Source organism: Cupressus sempervirens, chromosome 2 (genome assembly GCF_028749045.1).
Source record: "Cupressus sempervirens isolate cs-2001-9-10 chromosome 2, ASM2874904v1, whole genome shotgun sequence".
Lineage (NCBI taxonomy): Eukaryota > Viridiplantae > Streptophyta > Pinopsida > Cupressales > Cupressaceae > Cupressus > Cupressus sempervirens.
The window spans coordinates 653787801-653803672 of NC_143119.1; the positions used below are offsets into that span (position 1 = coordinate 653787801).

Below are 15872 nucleotides of genomic sequence, written 5' to 3' on the forward strand. Positions count from 1 at the left end.
TTGGAAATGTCTATTAAATGCATGCTTTATACTTTTTTTTATCAATTTACTAAAGAAATAAAATTATTTTAGAAAATAAATGTTTCAATAACTCTTACTATTTTTTATGATATTTTTGTAGTAATATATAAACAACATTTTATAGAGCTCAAAGTCAAGAATACTCTCATATAGAGTTCATAGTTTTTTGATTAGATATAATATATTCTAATTAAAAAATTCAACAAGCATATATTTTAACACTAAAAAAGATGTCAATTTTGAGAAAAAAAAAATATATTATATCATATAAAAAAATTAAAAATTTTATGATGTTCTAGAGGAGATAGTCCTCTTCAAGAATGTATAATTTTTCTTCTAGTACAACTAGATTTGTTTTGAAAAATGTGGTGGGAGATGAAAAGTATCAATTTTAGGTGAGTTGAAAATTCAATCATTATAAAAGAGAAAATATAGTTCTAAAGTCAATTTTTATTTTTTGTTTTTTCTAGCTATATATGTTATCTATAACATTGTCTAAGTTCATATGAAAATAAGTTTATTTCATTACAGTTTTGTGGTTGGAACAAAGCCACTAATTTTCAATGTTTTTCAACAACTAAACATATTTCTTTAAAATTTAGGAAAATATATCAATTCTTATTCCAAATAATTGTTAAAAAATATAAACCTAAACTTCATCCATTTCTACACATTTCATTAGTTTACTTCATTTTAAAATTCTAAATAATAATATTAGTTTTATGTCATTGAATGTTAATAGTAATACATTTTTTAGCCTTTTCCTTTACTAAAGGGTGACATAGGTTTATGCTTTTATCCAATAAGGACTATAAACACAATGTTCTATCTTTTGGGTCTTGTTCTGATAGCTATATTACATCATCAACTCTAATATTTCCATATGTACACGGAGTTTTGTACCATACGATAAGATGACCAGAAGGAGAAATTACAATGTGAGTGTACCGTTATAGTGGGGGACTCACTAGATCAGGTGATATCTTTCCATTATCCCTCCTATTTTGATAATCCTTAGTTTGAATGTGATGCTAAAGGTAAGAAAACTTTTTTTTGGATTAATAAATAACCTATGCTCTTTTATCATAGGTGCATTAAGATCCATAGTGTTCTTCCCCAAAGTTGTGCAAACTGAAAGATATTGACTAGTCATCTCCCTTTCAATGAGAATTGAGATTTTCACTTGTGAAGAAAGTGTTCTTGAGACTCAAGCCTCAAAGTAATAAAGGGATACCTAGGCTCCACTCACTCACACTAAAAATTCCATCATCGTCATCCACTCTATATTCTACCTCACACATTCCCATCATTATGCACCATGTCTTTCTTCAATGCCCAAAGTCTACCTTTGAACATAACTAGTCAGTTACACAACATGCCCAAAAATATGTAAAAGTTTTGCCCATAGTTAATCCATGGAGAATAAAAAAAATAGAAGATCATATTAAAATTTACAAGGAAATACATGTAATGAAAACTAGATTCAACATATGGATGTGGTCTATCACCTTTTCATTTACACTTTGGGGGAAACAATAGTCAATTGGTACTTCAATCTTCCATCATCATCAATAATCTTTTGAGAGAATTTTTTTGGCATAATTCAAGGTCTATATTGATCCAACTATCATGGACTACATCATTAGTTCATCTCAATTAAGAGGGATCACCATGAGACTATTTCATAGTTTTATCATCGCTTCTATAGGATGTATCAAATAATGGAATTTGCTTACAATATACCACAAAAGGCTCATCCAGATCTATTTGGGAACAATGGGTTCATTAAATTCTATTTTTCTAAGGAGACTCCTACCAAGAGACATTGATTGGTTTGAAAATGTCTTCAAAGAGGTTGTTACATTCATTAAGTAGGTAGATCCACATGGTGGAGGGAACTTTGTGTCTTCCTTCAGTTTGAACAATATAGTAACCATACCACTATTTGTAGTAGGAGTGGCTACTATGTCCAATCAAATTCCCCTATTGAATCTAGTACCTTTATTGGAACACATAGCTACTGCTCCAATGCCAACAATTACATATTTAGGGTATGAAACCCTAAAAGATTGAATTATTTGAGAAAAAGACTTCTCCACCTGCTAAACCCAAGAACAAGATGGCTAGTGAGTGTGAGGCCATGAAGAGAACAACGTCCCTTTTATTGGTTGAACTCATCAGAATAAAGTTGAATTCTTCAAGAAATAAAGGCAATCATCCAAGATAGCTTTTGTCCAAAACAATTATTCTCAAATTCAATGTGGAAACTACGTCCCCTATGATAACATCAACAATGAGAGTAATGGCATTACAAGTATGAGTCCAAGTGAAAATGGATATGTATACAATGATGTTTCAGATCAGCCTCCCCAATTCCTGGAGGAAGAACCTTTGTAGTTTAGTGCAATGATTTTGGATTCATATGATAATTCTCTAGGAGGACAAAATGATGAAGATGATCAAGAGGAGTTTGTGTTCCCATTCAATGAAGAGAAAGAGCATGGACAGTCTAGGATACATGTTTATTGCAGCAATAATATGAACACTATGGGATACATGTTATTTTAATTTATATTTTACATGTTTTAAGGGACAACAATAATTTGAAACTTTACTTAGTGCTTATTTGTTCTTTACATGACTGTCAATTATAATTTCAATTTCTTTTGGATGGCTGATTCCAATAATCATACACTAGCATATCTAAAATTTTAATTAAAATTTTGTGTAAAATAAGCCAAGAGATCAAATTTCAACAAATCTAAAATTTATAATCAAGATACCCAATTTAATTTTTTTATACTAATTAGATGATGTTAATATTAGTATTAGGGTTGACTTATAGTTTAAGATATACATGGTCCATAAAAAGTAATTTTATAATATATATAGTATAGTAGTAAAAGCATGTGTTAGTTCATAGGTTATCAACTACTAAACATTAAAAAAGATTACAATGAAGGTGAATTTTTTAACTCTACTTTAAATATTTTAATATTTTAATATTTATTGATGACTAAAAATGTGGTTATTGTTATAGATAAAAATATCTTTTTTTTTAATGAACAATGGAAAAAAATAAAAATTGTGTATATATGTATTTTCAAAACATATAAAAGAGTTGTTATCCAATTTATTTTCCATTGGATTTTTTTCTTTTGGTATTTTTCTTAAAAATTAAGTTGTAAAATTATTATAATTTTTTCTTTTATTTAGTTTATTTGTATACTTTCTAATTTTCAAATAAATTTTTTTATTATAATAAAATATTCCTTAAATTTTCTTTCTAAATTGAATGATTTATTGGTTTTTTGAAATATGTTTTTATTTGGTTATTCAAAAATCAACTAAAAAATAAAAATAATACATTGTATTTAACTTAATGAAAATCAAAATTTATGATTCTTATAATTAAGTTTCTAAATTAAATTTGATTCTATTATGATTCTCCCACCTACTCTAATTTGTACCTCCACAAACCCTTATGAAATTCTTTAAAATATTAACTAAATTCAATTCATATTCAATTACTGCCCATACTATGTGCAATAGACAACATTTTCCTAAGGGAAATTTAGAATTTAAAAAAAAATAATAATAATAGGATGATTGGTTTTATTCTCTTGTGATATATAAGGTGGTTTTTATTTGTGTCACAAGTTGTACATTAATTGTAGTTGAAAGCACATTAATTTAATATTTTATTCTATCAGCTTATCACTTCATAAAATAGTGAGACAAACCACAATTTTATTTTTTTAAATAATAATTTTTTTACATTCATGAATATTTCACTATAGAAAACCTCTTGACCAATAAATTAATAGGTATTAGTATAAAATTGATTTATTTTCATTTTATTATTTCTATGTTAATGAATTCTGACTTCTTTATATTAGGTTTTCTTATTCTTACATTACTAGAGGAAAAAATGATTTCACCATTGCATATCTTACAACATAATATATAACATAAATAATGATCCAACTAAAACTGATTACACCATTCTATTTGTCAATAAAAATGATTAAGTTTTTAAAAAAAAAAAATTTATTGAGAAAATATAGATAAATTTACTTAAATATTATCTAAAAGAATTTAGAAAACTTATTAGAAAGGTGTTTATCTATATATCTAAATTAATTCCTTTTTTATTTTCCAAATTGACATCTAAAACTAAATTTATTTTTTAATAAATTTCTTCGAAATAAATATTAAAATACTAGAGAAATTTCTTATAAGTAAATTGATTCTATCCAATAGAAATATAACAAAATTGAATTAAAATAATCCATGCATACTTTCGAATATTATATGAGTAAATTTAATTCTTCTATTTAATTAATTTTTCAAATAATTAAATATATTTAAAACTTGATTTTTCTTTATAAAATTTTTGTTGGATTAAATCATTTGATATCTTTTTATATGATCTAATTATAGTTAATTTTCTAAAATATTTGAATAATTTACTAAAATATAAATGAAACATGAAATTCTATTTTCTTTAATGTTAATGTAAAATAAAATAAAATAAAACTCTAACTTAAGAAATAGCCTACAACACAATGGTAACATGTGAGCCTCTCATGTGGGAGGTCTTGGGTTCAAATCCCCTTAACACATTAAAATAAATAAATAAATAATTAAAAAAATAACAATAATTAATCTAAGTTTCGGTTGTTTACCAATCAAGAAAGTATATAACTTTAAAGAAGTTTCTATTTTGTTTTCATATTTACCATTCAAATAGCTAAATATTATAAAATATAAGAAATTTTTGCTTTCAACTTTAAATTTATATCAGATAATAAACCATCTTGATGTATTAACTTCTGGGAGTCATAACTTTTGACTCAGACCTAGGTTTTCTCTCAAATTTTTATACTGGTTTGGAAAGGGGGAGTTTGATGGCCCAACAATTAGCTCAAATCCATTGTGTCTAGAAGAATTTATTTTTCAGCTCCTAGAAAATTTGTTTAGGCCCCAAAAACTTAGTTGTCATAATTTTTGTCTATTTTTTAGAGTTTGTTTTTTCTAATAACTTTGAATGAACATTTCCATATTCAAAGATTATTTGGTAGGTCAAGTTTTCATAGCTTAAGGAAAGCCTAATTTTATTTTTATCTTTTTAGGAGTTAATTTCAAAGGTTACCTAAAATGGAAAAATTAAAGATTTGTTAAAATCTACCAAAAAAGGTAATCTTTACTTCTTCTTTTTTTCAAATTTAGAGAGCTTTTAGTTATTTAAGAAGCAACAAAGAAATGTAGAGGGAGGTTAGTTAATGGAAGAGATTCAAGTTTTGAAATATGATTATTGCTTTTCTTTTTTTCTATATGTTTTCCTTCTATAGAATGCAATATTTTAAATAGGTACTTAGGTACTACATTAGAAAATAAACTATTTAATGTAGTGCCTACCCCTAGTTTACTTATCATGTTATATTGTGAAATTATTTTGGGTTGTCTTTATGGTTATGTTTTATGATGGTGGTACGTGGTTACTTGATTTGGCTAGATGTTATTTCATACTCAGTTAACATATTTGATAAGCTACTTGATACTCTGTTATTTCATGTGTTCATGGTTATTCCTTCAATGATGATGCTTGTATATAGTGATTGAGTAGTTATTTAATGATGATAGTTAGATGGATGATTTATATGCACTTTCTACGGATACTTACCCTATACTTGCATGTGTATGCGATGCAGGAGCATCAAGAGGTATAAGGGCAATCCTGTGTCACCCAAAAAAATGTACTTACACTTAGTTTTTGTTTCATGTGTTTTCATTTTTGGATACCCATTTGGACCAAATAAAGGTTCTAACTCTCACAGTTCCACTATCAGTGAGCTATAAAATCTCAAAAAATAGGAGCATGCAATTTGGCCATCATTTTTGTGACCTAGAAGGTGTGAATTGGCCAGATGAATGTAATTGTGATTTAGAGCATTCCAAAAAAAGAATCAGGTCAAAAGGCCCCACGATTCGAAAGTTATCACAGCTTTTCGAGTTTTGGAGACCTCCTTAGAATGCTTCAAAGTCAGGTTAGGGGCATTAAATGACCTTGAAAAGGGCCAAAAAATGGGGGAAGAGCAAAGCTTGTCCATAGGGCTATAGAGCGCTTCAAGAGCTTTTTGAAAATGTAAACGGTTCGTCAATCGGAGCTATGCTTCCAAAGTTATGCCTCCCAAAAGTTTGGTTACCATTTTTGGATTCTTCTAGATTTGCATCGACTTCTAATGCAACTTTTGGAACCTTCTATTTGGTCGGTGGATGCCTACTAGCACTTTCTAGAATGTACTCCTAGTCCTTAACCCTCTGGGGTCTATTTAAGGAGATTTCAGGCATTGTAAAAGGCAATTCGGAGTGGAGTTTGAGAGGAGGTACTGAAAGGAGAAATTATCTCCAAATTTATGCTATTGTAAGCCCTTAGGGCATGTTTTGAAGTTTATTTTCTTTGTACTCTTTGTACTAGCTTATTTGTACATATCCCCCAAATTTCAATTGAAATTCTAGAAAAGAGGAAATGGTTTATGTTTGCTTCCTAGGCATGTCAAACATATTCTATAATTTTTTTTAAAAGAATGTAGTTTTGTATTTACTTTAGTTGATATTGTCTTAGGATTTCTAAATGGATTTGGTTGGATCTAATTCCATATATTACAAGTTTCTCCTTATGATCTATCCAATAAAATAGTCCTTCAAAGAAACAATATATTACTCTATATCTAAAGTAACTTAGATCTCCACACATAAATAGAACCAATGAAGATAGAAAGTTTAGATTTTAGATTATTTTTTTTCAAATTATCACACTTCATGATGAATTTCAATTTTATACATGGAGAATAGATTGGAATAATAAGAGCTAATGAAGAATGATTAACATGAACATTGTTACTTTTTAGGGTTAGCAAAAAATTATCTTATGAATGTTACACTACACACAAAAAATATTATTAACACTATTGACACAATCCTTGCACCTTTCAAAGGTTTAAGTGCTAGTAATACTTTATTAGCATTTAGTTTGAAAATGTGTTTCTTGCATTCCTTCTCTAATGGAGAGGAGAAACATGTTTTAGTAATTGGAAAATGTTTGTGAAAAAACTTTAGCTATTAATCTTGTCTTGTATTTTTCAATGATGTTATTTGATGTGAATTTTTTTCTATATGTTCATTTACAACCAACCACATTTTTATTCTTAAAATGTTGTTAATTCCTATGTTCTATTCTTCATTAAAGAATGCCAATTAACATAACTTTAGCCATGACACCATATTTAGAAAACATGTTCTAGGACCTCCTTGATAAATTTCTTAAGTGCTTGTGCATTTTTGTGTATTTTCATCATCATTTTTACTTGATTCTTTCAATTGAGTTTCTTCTCCTCTAGTACAAGATTGCACACCTTGATTTGGATCATTAGTAGAAGTAAACTTATTGTGTTCAATCAAGATTGGAAAGTAAGACACTATAAGAAAATGAATATTATCAATATCTTCATCAAATCATACATATTCATTTTAATACGACCTTCATTTATTCTAGAATTGTATATCCTATATGTTGTTGAATCCTCACTATAATTGGTTGTTAGGCACTTCTCACTTTTATCTTTTTAATGTGTTGGTTCTTTCATTGGGAATGTCAACATATGCACTACATCTAAATAATTTAAAATGAAATACTAAATGTTATCCTCCACTCCATGTGTCTTCTAGTGTTATGTTCAAAATTTCTTTAATAGGTGATCTATTCAAAGTATATACAACCCTACTTCAACCCAAAATTTAGCATCTATATTTCTAGAGTGAAGCATACACCTAGCTATTTCTTTTTTTCTTTTTTCAGCAACCTCATTTTGCTATGTGAATAAGAAATAGTTGATTGTTTCTTTATGCCATGTTTTTAACAAAAGAATATGAAACATTTATTCATATACTCAAAAAACATTCATTTTAGAATCAACTATAATGTTTTCTTTTCTTCTTGAAGCATTCATTTCTCTTATGACCTATTTTTCCATAAATATTATATCTATATTTATTTTTATTATAATATAAAAAATAATTTTATTTTTATACTTTCAAATTCTTCTTTGAATTGATTATCTTGCGACCATTTATCCATATAATTTGCACAAAATCTCTATCATCTATATCTTTTTCAGATTAATTAATGAAAGGTGTAAAATAAGGTACGGTGACAATAATATAAGAAATAATACAGATTTTTTTTGCATTATATAGATATTTCAAGAGAGTTCTAGACTCTATGGTAAATGCTCATCTACTTAAAATAAAATAATACTAACATGAATAATTTGACATTAATATTATAATTTATCAAGTAGCTTTCACCATACAATTAACAAGATTAAAATATACAATTAGTAGGTTAATGGTAGTACAAAATATATATGTATAATGTTTGTTAACAATGAATATAATCAGTTCGATATTTATTTAGAATAAGAAGAAATTTTACAGTAAAGGATGATAATTTATTTAAATTTTAAATTTTTTAAGATAGTTGAATAGGTCATAAATAAAAGTGAATGAATGAAACTTTTTTTTGTAATAAATAAAAAATAAAATATTAATATATAATTATATTTTTAAAAAAAATTTAATTCTTTTATGAATCTAGACTAAGAAATTTACGAATCAATAAAATCTGACTTTCTCAAAGAACTTATTTAGATTGTGCATCTTACTAATTCTTTATTCATATATAATATTTTACAATATCATCCATTCTCTTGTTGAGAAAGTTTCTCAAGTCAGTTAGAACTTAAAGAGTTCTACAACAGCCTGAACAAAGGGAAATTTAATAATATTATAACGTTTAAAACTAGCAGCTTGAGATAAAATCTTATACTCATGTTCAGATCTTTCCTTTCCACCATGAGTGTGAGCCATCATGAACATATCAAAAGCCAACCCCAAACATCCATTCTCTTCCACAACTGCGTCCACAATTATCACCTTCCCCTTCTCCGGAATTGCCTCATAACAATTCTTCAACAATCTCACAAACTCCTCATCACTCCAATCATGTAAAACCCACTGCATTTCACCATAAACTAAAGAAAAAATAATCAATCAATTAAATTCATTATATTAGCTCTACATAATCTTTGGACACATTTTATTTTACCTTGAGAAGAATCACATCAGCAGAAGGCACACTCTCAAACATGTCACCAGCAACATGTTCAACCCCTGCAACAATTTCATGATTGATCACTTATTTGGAAAGTAAAAATTTTGTAGATTGTTGATAATTTAAAAAGTTTGGATTTTTCATACCAGGAAAGTCTTTTGGAGCGGAAGCAATGACATGCGGCAAATTGAAATTAATGGCACGAATGTGAGGATATTTGTGAACAATCATTGAAGCCGCCGATCCAACGCCTCCCCCGACGTCCACCAGGGATTTGACGCCCTCAAATCTGTCATAATTTGCAAAGAAGGCGTTCATTATCAGTGGGGAGTTGCTGGCCATGGCGTCGTTGATGATGGCACTGAACTTAGGGTTTGAATTAGCAAAATCCCAAATATGAGATCCGTGAGCCCTCTCGAACGGAGATCCGCCATGGACAGTGCAGTCATACAAATGATGCCACGCTTCCAGGAAATCGCGGTTCGTTGCCATCGCCTTGTCATCCATCTTTTGCCAATCTTCATCAATTATTGTAGACGGTTTCTTAGACTTTCCTTTGATTGCGAGAGCCAAGTCTTGCTTAACCAGCAAGGAACGCATCTGCACTTTCCACAGGCTGTAATTCTTGCCTGTAAATTTCTCTATTTTCAAATCCTCCATCTTTCCGAAAAATTCAACACTGATTTTCCAACCTACACACCTTGTGCTCTGATACTGACCCACTTGCATGAAACCACTTCCATGTCTCACTCCACTAAGCTGGTCATCCCTGATGACACCTCTGAAACTTAGCACTACTGCTTCATCTCCACTCAGTCGTGTCTTCCACCTTCAACTGCCCAAGACTCCATTCTTGACATCCACTGAAAGACACAGTTGCCATCCCTCCGATGCGCAAGTCACCCAGCTTTCCCAAGCTTCACATGGTCAACCTTCGGCCTCTTGACTCCTACTGTGCTCCTCTGATTGCCTGCTGAAGAACCTTTTGGTGTGCCCTGCACCCAACTCGTCCCCACACACATTGCAAATCAACTCGGCCACCAACACTTGCCTACCAATCCACTTCCAGACCCTTTGTGCTAATGCCTAGTACTTGCACAACCTTCCTCAAATCATAACCCAAATCTCTTCAAGCCACAATCCTATGCCAAACTGTACTTGATAGCTCCCAAATCCACTTTCCTAAGTCATCACCTTCAACATTGGCTTTGTAACTGGTCTCCATTTGAATTGGTTCAACTAGAGAACAGAGAACCCCAAATGAGAAGATCTACTAGAGAACGAATACAGAGCGTCCTATGTCGCCTTCACCGATATAGAGCAGCTCATCGGTGATGCTGCAAAGAATCAGGTTGCCATGAATCCCACCAATACTGTCTTCAATGCAAAGCGGCTCATCGAACGACGATTTTTTGATCCGTCGGTGCAGAGCGACATGAAGCTCTGGCCTTTCAAGGTCATTACAGGCCCTGGTGAGAAGCCGATGATTGAAGTTACATTTAAAGGCGAGAAGAAAGAGTTTACTGCAGAAGAGATTTCTTCCATGGTGCTTATGCGGGTCGGGAAGGCACCGGGGAGATTTGAACCCATGAGCAGGCCAAAACTAGGCTCTGATACCAATTGTAGGGCCCATTTGTCGTTGCACCAAAAGCCATGACTATTAATGAACATGGAACACCACATAATTAACCACCTGTGGGCAGGGGAGTGCATCTCATCACCTAACAATCTCCCCCTCGACACGCATACCAAGTGCTTACGCGGGTTGGGAAGGCACCGGAGAGATTTGAACCCATGACCAAGCCAAAACTAGGCTCTGATACCAATTGTAGGGCCATTTATCGTTGCACCAAAAGCCATGACTATTAGTGAACATGGAACACCACATAATTAACTACCTATGGGCAAGGGAGCACGTCGCATCACCCAACAATCTCCCCCTCGACATGTATACCAGGTGCTTACACGGGTCGGGAAGGCACCGGGGAGATTTGAACCCATGACCAGGCCAAAACCAGGCTCTGATACCAATTGTGGGGCCCATTTGCCGTTGCACCAAAAGCCATGACTGTTAGTGAACATGGAACACCACATAATTAACCACCTATAGGCAGGGGAGCACATCGCATCACCCAACAATCTCCCCCTCGACGTGCATACCAGGTGCTTACGTGGGTCGGGAAGGCACCGGGGAGATTTGAACCCATGACCAGGCCAAAACCAGGCTCTGATACCAATTGAAAGGATTAAACAGAGAATGAAAATGTTGCAATAAGAAGAAATACACAACACCGGATTTATCCTAGTTCACCACAATAGTGGCTACATCCAGACTGCAGAGTATTGAATTAATAAGAAAAAGTTAAGTTACAAATGAGCAGGAGCAGCATATAAAAGGGCTCCAATAATATTACAAATGAAGAGTCTTTGGAAACCAAGAGACTAGATTATTGGAGGGAAAAGAAGACTTGACTATTGGCCTTCACAATATCAACAAACTCCCACCTGAAGGACAACCAATGCTGCAACTGATCACCCAATACCCTGCTCAAAGAATGATCTATCTTTTCTTCACAAGCCCAAGAGAAGTTCTAGCACATTCGAACTTCTCTTTGACAACAACCTTTGTTAATATATCAGCCGAATTTATCTTGGTGCCAATCTTGACAACATTCAGCTTGCCCTCTTCGACTGCATGACAAACAAAGTGAGCATGTGCATTAACATGCTTGGAGCGACTCTATGATGACTGATTATGTGCCATGAAGATCGCACTACGGCTGTCACAAAATAGATTATTTTCATTTTGATGAACTTTCAATTCACCAAGTAACTGCTGAAGCCAAATCATTTCCCTTGCACCTTTGGAAAGAGCTAAGTATTCAGCTTCAGTTGAAGAAAGAGCAATGCAATGTTGCAACCGTGAAGCCCAACTAATCGCAGCTCCAGCAAATGTGAAGGTGTAACCAGTGGTAGACCTTCGTTTGTCCAAGTCTCCGGCAAGATCAGAATCAGTGTAACCTTGTAGTTGAACTTTGTTTCCACCAAAACATAAAACATAATCTAAAGTACCTTTTAGATACCTTAGTATCCATTTGACGGCTTCCCAATGAGCTTTGCCAGGATTGCTCATGAACCTACTCACAACTCCCACCGCATGAGCAATGTCGGGGCGAGTAGAAACCATAGCATACATAATACTACCAATGGCTGATTTGTATGGAATTTTCTCCATAAATTCTTTTTCTTCCTGTGTTTGAGGACATAATTCAGAACTTAATCGAAAATGACCAGCAAGAGGAATAGGAGTTATTTTTGATTCAGCCATGCCAAATCTTTCAACAACTTTGTCAATGTATTCTTTTTGAGACAAAGTGATTTCCCTCTTTTTCCTATCCCTTGTGATTGTCATGCCAAGAATCTTTTTAGCTGCCCCTAAGTCTTTCATTGCAAACTTGCTTGCCAATTTTTGTTTCAAATCATTAACTATTCTTTTGTTTTGAGCCAACTACTAACATATCATCGACATAAAGAAGAAGGATGACAAACTCTCCACTTGGAAGTTTCTTGAAGTAGACACATGGGTCTGATTTACATCTTGTGAAATTATGCTCAGCCATGAAGCGATCAAATTTTACATACCACTGTCTTGGGGCTTGTTTCAGGCCATACAAGCTCCAATTTAATTTGCAATAAAGGTGTTCATGTCCCTTCTTTACGAACCCTTGTGGCTGCTCCATGTACAGTTCTTCTTCTACATCACCATGTAGGAAAGCTGTTTTCACATCAAGTTGTTCTAATTCAAGATCCCATGTAGCTGCTAATCCTAGAACAGTTCGGATAGTTGTCATTTTGACAACTGGTGAGAAGATTTCATTGAAATCTATCCCTTGTTTTTTATCAAATCCCTTTACCACCAATCTGGCTTTGAAGCATTTATTGCCTTCCACTTCATCTTTCACACGATATATCCACTTGTTCCTAAGTGGTCTTCGATTAGGCGGAAGAGATACCAAATCCCAGGTTCGATTCTTGAGTAAAGAATCCATTTCTTCACGCATCGCTATTTTCCATTTATCACTATTGACATCTTTGAGAGCTTCTTTGAATGTAGATGGTTCTGAAAATTTTGAAACTAGAATTGAAGGCTCTACTTCTTCAGCGTACAATAATTCATAATCAGAGAATTTAGCCGGCATTCTTCGTTCTCTAGTGGATCTTCTCATTTGGGGTTCTCTGTTCTCTAGTTGAACCAATTCAAATGGAGAACCAGTTACACTAGTTCGCTGGTTTAAATGTTGAATGCCCTCTCTGCTGCTTGAGAACAGATTATTATGAAGTGTGCCTTCTCCCTGTGATATATTTGTATTGGATGCCTCAAAACTGATATTACCAAGATGCTAGTTTGTGCTCCCACCATGATTACCCAGCACATTAACGTCCTTCAAATCAATTTGTAGACCCTGTGAAACAACTCTAACACATTGCGGATGGAGTTTTGCACCCTGTACATTCACCTCTGTTATGTGCGTTTGAACCTGGTTTTCATTTGCCCCTTGCAGATTATGTGTAGGCTACGGATTAGTTGGACCTACACTTTGAAATTGCCCACGTTTATTGCCAAGATTGTGGCTTGAGTTTCCACCGTGCTCAAATGGATATAGTGACATACATTTACTGTGAGTACTCTGTATATAGACAGGATTTCCATGGATATCAATTGGCACAGCCTGCGAATTACTCTCATCCTCCAGATTGATGTCCTGCAGTTCTATTTTCCCACCCTGCATTGGTGGATGAGCATTATAGTCCTTTGACTGATAGCCCATTGTAGTAAGAGGATCCCTTGTACTTTGGTTTGAAAAAATTTCACAAGCTTGATCGTGATGGAGAGACAAATTCTTGTCATGAGAAGAGATTTCTTCCATGGTGCTCATCAAGATAAAGGAGATTGCCGAGGCTTATTTGGGGCAAACTGTTAAAGACGTTGTTATCACTGTTCTGACCTACTTTAATGACTCGCAGCAACAGGCGACGAAGGATGCTGGTGTCATTTCGGGGATGAATGTGATGAGAATTATTAATGAGCCAATAGCTACGGCTATTGCTTATGGTCTGGACAAGAAAGCTTCTTCTGTTGGAGAGAAGAATATTTTGATCTTTGATCTCGGCGGAGGGACCTTCGATGTGTCACTCCTGACAATTGAGGAGTGGATATTCGAGGTTAAAGCCACGGCCGGTGATACGCATCTCAGAGGTGAGGATTTTGATAACAGAATGGTGAATCATTTTGTTCAGGAGCAACATATAAAAGGGCTCCAATAATATTACAAATGAAGAGTCTTTGGAAACCAAGAGACTCGATTATTGGAGGGAAAAGAAGACTTGACTGTTGGCCTTCACAATATCAACAATAGTGGCTTGTATTTGCCTTAAGTTATACTAGATTATAGAGATATAATGACAAAGATTAAATATTTAATACGTATTAATTACTTGTCATGATAATATTTAACATAATTTAATTAATATATGATTAGTAGAAAGATATTTATGATAAAAAATAGTTTCTAATTTAATATGTAAATGTAATGTTTTTGATATATAAATATAATGTTAAATATTATATTTTCTTTAAAAAGTAAATTACTAAAAATTCATGTGTAGCTATTTTAATTTTTATTCATTGGATATCTTCTTATTTCATTAATCATATCTTTCATATTTCATATTCTTATTGTACTGAGAGGCATAACCTACAGTGGCATAATGGGGGATCTAAAGTGGTGTGACTGTGTTAATGTTATATTTTAAATATTAAAAATTGAAAGCTAACTAAGTAAAATTAATACATAAATATACCTTCTATATCTTGTACAATTACCAACTTTCATTCAATTTTACTTTAATTTGTGAGTTGAATTCTTCTTCCCTCAAAGGCTTGGCTCAAAAAGTTGCTTCTTGTGATTATATTCACTTCATCACTATTGTAAGAAAAATTATCGATTTCACTTAGGCCATTTAGATTCCATAGCTTCATCATGAGTTCATTGAAGAATAAATATTTCTTTGTAAAGGGAACAACCCAAAATCTTGATGGTCATGTGTATCTCCACTGTAGCATTTAGTTGTATTTCAGAGCTAATTTTGTATTTGTAGTATTTTTCATGCCACCAAGATCGGTTTTACATTGTTGCTTTTGCCAAAGTTATCTTTTGTGAATATGAAGGTTGATTAATGAAGAAACTTCACTCAACTTTTTCAGTCATGTATAGTAGTTTTTAGTCTCTCTTTATCTAGGGTGGATCCTTTCCCACTTTGAGTAGGTGGAAACAAGACATGTTGACTCATAATCTGGAAAACTTTATTCCTTATAGAAGGTTTCTATATGTCATTGCTAAACATTATTTTTCAATTTTCCAAATAATTTTACTTTTCTCTTTGATATACATCTATTTTAGATTTCTACCCAATCTTTTGACACCATAATTGACAATATAACCTTGTAATCTTAACTTTTCAACAAAATGTCAACTCAACTTTGAGATACCAACTCTTTATACATCTTTTATTAAATACTCTAATAAATACCTAAATCATTAATATAGGTCAAGAATTAAACAAAAATGTTATTTAATGAAATTCTTATTTAGCACTCAATGATACAACTCTATAT

The 15872-nt window shown here is 32.4% G+C and overlaps 1 protein-coding gene and 1 pseudogene across 1 annotated transcript; one reads left to right on the plus strand and one right to left on the minus strand.

Annotated features, from left to right (window-relative positions):
- Positions 1 to 8746: 8746 nt before the first annotated feature.
- On the minus strand, positions 8747 to 9703 carry LOC149575067 ((R,S)-reticuline 7-O-methyltransferase-like). Its single transcript, XM_089815991.1, has 3 exons — positions 9343 to 9703; positions 9191 to 9255; positions 8747 to 9099 (listed from the first exon to the last, which is right to left on the minus strand). The coding sequence occupies exons 1-3, from the start codon at positions 9701 to 9703 to the stop codon at positions 8818 to 8820; spliced, it is 708 nt and encodes a 235-aa protein (XP_089672117.1). The 3' UTR covers positions 8747 to 8817.
- A 4251-nt stretch (positions 9704 to 13954) lies between these two features.
- Positions 13955 to 14521, plus strand: LOC149575068 (heat shock 70 kDa protein pseudogene; annotated as a pseudogene).
- Positions 14522 to 15872: the final 1351 nt, after the last annotated feature.